The 4,814-nt window shown below is 34.6% G+C and overlaps 1 protein-coding gene across 2 annotated transcripts; it reads right to left on the reverse strand.

Moving 5' to 3' along the window:
• Positions 1-255: 255 nt before the first annotated feature.
• On the reverse strand, positions 256-4,115 carry LOC107637317 (receptor-like protein EIX1). Of its 2 annotated transcripts, XM_088485254.1 has the most exons (3): positions 2,645-4,092; positions 987-2,278; positions 256-560 (listed from the first exon to the last, which is right to left on the reverse strand). In XM_088485254.1, exons 1-2 carry the CDS (start codon positions 4,086-4,088, stop codon positions 999-1,001), a joined length of 2,724 nt encoding a protein of 907 aa, XP_088341380.1. In that variant the 5' UTR covers positions 4,089-4,092; the 3' UTR covers positions 256-560; positions 987-998. The 2 variants fall into 2 exon arrangements, with proteins under 2 accessions (XP_088341380.1, XP_016196231.1); XM_016340745.3 differs by having other exon boundaries at positions 987-4,115.
• Between the last annotated feature and the right edge of the window lie 699 nt (positions 4,116-4,814).

Here is a 4,814-nt window from a genome sequence, read left to right on the forward strand (position 1 = left end):
TCTTCACAAAGATAACAATAACAAGTTCAATTTGAAAATTTTGGGATTCTAGGAGCAGTCAAGCTCGTGGAAGTTCTAATAAATCTCAATGTGCATAGAATCTAAGTGAGGAATCTAAATCGCAACAAGTTAATGTACCAAATCAATACGCCACTGATGTAGATCAACTCAATGATTAATGTGAGTTACAACTATAAATTTCTGGGTGTCTAATTTGAGTATATTAAAATTTTAAGAATTAAATTAAGTCCAACCTCAAATTTCATAGGTCAAATTGAGTATTAACTCACTACAAACACTTTCATAACAACACATAAATCATCCATGAAAATAAATCACAGCAACAAAACAAGGCCAAGTTTCAAAGAATCCTCTTCCACACTCCACCCTGCAGCTACAACAGACAACCTAAACAGGGCTAAAATATGCAAACACAGCACTTGTTATCATCTGCATCACTACATTTTGAAGATCTCCTTCCAAATGGATACACATGGAGATCCTGGTTGTATCACAAGCAAACCTCTTCTTTTAACATATGATGTTGTCTACCCTTTTACCTGAAATATACAACAAAGTTACATATTAAGTAATATTCAAAATACACAGAAGTGACAAAAAGCAGAACATATTTAAGTAACATACAATGCCAACCATCTCATATACATTATCTTTCAGTATAACACAAGAACAACTTCACATTGTTATTACAATTTTATAGACGACCAACACTAATCCTAACTGTATCTACATTATCACAATTCTTATGATCCAGAAGAACAATACTATCTACTAATAATTGCTAAAATAATGCATATTTGTTCAACTTACATCTTATCTTATAGTGAATAATTTCAAAATATATGGATGCCTGGATCTGGATGGATATATTATGTTTACACTAATTGTACCATAAATAGCTAATTAAGAGAATCATGTAAGCAGTTCTACAGATACTAATACACAAAAATGGAAGGGTTACATACCTGTATGTATTCTTAAGATCTGAGTCTCTTTAATTTAGCCATCTTAATTGCAGCAAATACATAAAGCTTGTCAAACAGATCATTAAAGAACTTGAAATAAGCATATCTCCAAGATTTCTTCAAAATCAATGAGCAGGAAACTCCCCAGAACCCCATAATAAATCCAATGGCCAAAGCAATGTAAAACCCCTCAGTAAAAAATTGTTCTTCGTGATCATCATTTCCATCAACTGGATTCTGTGTAGGAATGAGACAGGTTTTGTTGAGAGGAGCACCACATAATTTTGGATTTCCTATATAAGCAGATGCATCTCTAGTTTGAAGTTGGGTACCGAGTGGAATTTGGCCTGATAAATCATTATATGATAGATCAAGAACACTGAGACGATCTAGCTGAGAGAGTTGTGAAGGAATCCTTCCAGACAATTGATTTCTAGACAGATCAAGAAAATCCAAGGATTTCAATTGTCCAATACCTTGAGGAATATTACCAACTAACTTGTTCCTCGAAATGTTAAGAGAAACTAAACCAACAAGACTCATCATCTCACTTGGAATCTCCCCATTGAATCTGTTACTTGACAAATCAATGCTTCTCAATAGTCCTAATGTACTTCTGTATTTTGACATTTTTCCTTTCCATATAAGTGAAGCACTATCAGCATTAACTCCAAAGCTGGTAATGCCATCAAAATCATCATAATATGCATCATAAGCATAGAAAATATCAACCTTTGAAGTTGCTTGACTTGCCATTGCAGAAAGATTGCTTATGCATTTAGGTATATTCCCTGAAAGACTATTCAAAGAGAGGTCCAACAAATGAAGCTCATCAAGATTACATATACTTAGAGGCATGCTCCCATGAAATTGATTGGAATGCAAGCTAAGTATAAACAGATTTGAAAGATTATTTCCAATCCAGCTAGGGAATGGCCCAGTTAAATTATTCTTTGCAGCATCAAAAAGTCTTAGCTCTGTGCAATTAACAAAGGACAGTGGTATTTCTCCAGAAAAATTGTTATCACCTAGATGTAATGACTGAATTTGCCTCAATGATCCCATAGATCTCGGTAAGCTGCCATGAAAATAATTGTTGGACAAATCTAGGAAGCCTAGAGATTGGAAATTCATCCAACAGTCTGGGAGCTGTCCTCTAATATGATTATTTGACAAATCTAAATATTCAGTGTTTGCAGACCCGTTAGAACACAGAAAAAGATTTGCTGTTGAAAACATGTTGTTGGACAGAAACACTTGTGCTGACATTGAAAGAAATGCTGGGACCGGGCCTTCAAAAGAATTTGAGCTCAAATCAATCTGCAAGGCACTCTGAGGAATCAAAGGTAAATTTTCAATTTTTCCTTTGAAATGGTTGTGGGAAAGATTCAATTTTACCATTGTGGGAAGGAATTCCCAGAACCAATTAGGAACATTGCTAGATATTTCAGCTCCAGAAATATCCAACCAATTCATGTTATGTTGGTTTTGAAGCCATTTTGGAAAGTCAGGGCCCAAAATGCAAGATGCCAATTTAATCTTGATTAATTTGAAAGGGGGAACCCACTCATTGCTAATGTTAAAGACCAATGAATTATGAGATAAATCCAAAGTTAATAGCATGGAAAGTTTAGAGAAATGAGACTCAGATATCAAACCTTCCAATGAGTTATTTCCAAGCCTTAACTCCCTCAAATTGGATAGTTGTCCAATGCCTTCATGCAAAGTTCCATTTAATCCATTGCTATCAAGTCGTAACACTTGCAATGATGAAAATGAAGAAAGGTCTGGCACCACACCTGTAATTTCATTCCATCCCATATTCAAACTTTGCAATTGCTTGTGATTACAATTGGACAATGCTTTAGCAAACTCATGAAACTGGCCACTCAACCTGTTTCCAGAAAAGTCTAATTCTCTCAAGATGCAAACATGAAACAATGATATAGGTATTTGGCCTTCGAGTTGGTTGCTGGCAAGATTCAAGTATTCAAGAGAGCTCAATTCCCCTATGGCTTCTGGTATGGTTCCCCTCAGAGAATTATGATCCAAATTGAGCATGGCTAGGCTGCTAGTTGAGTTCATTAACCATGGAAATATCAAAGACGAGTTCATCAAATTGTTGCCGGAGAGATCCACAAATGACAGAGAAGTGGAGAAATTTGCAGCTGGAGAAAGTGATGAGGGGATGGAATCTGAAAGATCACAACCATTGAAGTCCAAGTATTGTAGATGAGAAAGACCACTCACTAGTTGTTGCCAATTGTTTGCAGTGCTAAGATTAACCTTAGGGAGTGAAAGATGCCTCAGAAATGAAAGATGAGATAACCATTGCAAACCAGAACTCAAAGATATTTGGTAAGAGGAGCTAAGGTCAAGATACTCCAAATTTGAAAGATTTCCAAAACTTTCCGGAATAGTTCCATTGAAACCATTTTCACTCAAATCCAAATATTTCAAGGATAAGAGACTTCCAAATTGTGGAGGAATGTTCCCATGAAATAAATTGGATCCGAAATGAAGGTACACTAAATTGGAGAGGTTTGAAATTTGAGGAGGAATTTCTGCAAAGAGGCTATTATATCCAAGATCAAGATATTCCAAGAAGAGCAAGTTCCCAAACTGATGGGGTACTTTTCCTTGGAAGGCAGAGTGTGAAAGATTGAGGTATCTCAAATGGGTTAAAGAGGCAATAAAGATAGGAATTGATGGGGTGAGATTGAAAGAAATGTAACTAAGATCCAAATAGTTCAAATGATGCAACTCAGCCAGTGCTGTAGTAATGGAGCCAGCTCTTACAATATGATCAGAAACATGAAGATCAAGCTTCAAAACATGGCCTGTTTCATTGCTACACTGAATGTGTTCCCAGTTACAACACTCTTTTTGATTGTCTCCATGTCCCCAAGAAGAAAGCCAAGCATTGTTGTTGAGATGAAAACCGTGTTTCAAAGCAAGTAGTGCATGCCTTTCACTCTCTATGCACTTCACAGTAACGTTGCCAATCATGGGGTTTAATGCAAGTACATGTAACATTGATATGTGCATGAAGAACACAATAAAGACATAATAATGAAATGCCATAGCAAACCTTGGATTCATGGTAATTGTGTAGCAAATGAAAGAGGAATGATTATTTACAAGAGCAAAGGTCAGTCATATATTAAGCTTAAGCTAACCACTTATGTGTCCAAAATTGAAGACATGAAGAATGGAGTTGAATTGATCAACGCGGTTTAACTAATAGATATTAATTACGTAGACCAAGTAACTAGTAAACTAGTGCAGATGAATGAAGTTGATCAGCGCGTTTTAATTAAGACTAAACTAAGACCTGCTAAGTCACCAAAAAAAAAACTAAGACCTGCTATATATTAAGAGCTAAATTAATTATATTATATAATATAAATTTAAAATATTATATTGGATTAATAGTTAAATTAGTTATTGAAAAATAATTTTTTTTTTAATCATATTTGTCCTTCCGTTACTTCACTCACAATTTTTGTCGACGATTGATGATGTAAAATGTTAATTGATGGTATACATGACATATAACATGTTGAATTAAACGTTGACTAAATATGTTTACGAAAATCAACCAATTTAATCACTAGGTCATATTAGAAATAGGATTCTTGTAATTGGGGAAGATGACTAAATTAATAAATTTTCATAAACATGTTTGGTCAATATCCAATTAGACATATCAGGTATTATATATGTTATCAATTAACGTTTTACCACATCAATCTTTGAAAAAAATTGTTAATGGAGTGACTAGAGGACAAATATGATTAATTCTCAATCTTTGAACGATCAATTTGA

The sequence above is a fragment of the Arachis ipaensis genome, chromosome B4 (assembly GCF_059453495.1).
Source record: "Arachis ipaensis isolate K30076 ecotype BB chromosome B4, ASM5945349v1, whole genome shotgun sequence".
Lineage (NCBI taxonomy): Eukaryota > Viridiplantae > Streptophyta > Magnoliopsida > Fabales > Fabaceae > Arachis > Arachis ipaensis.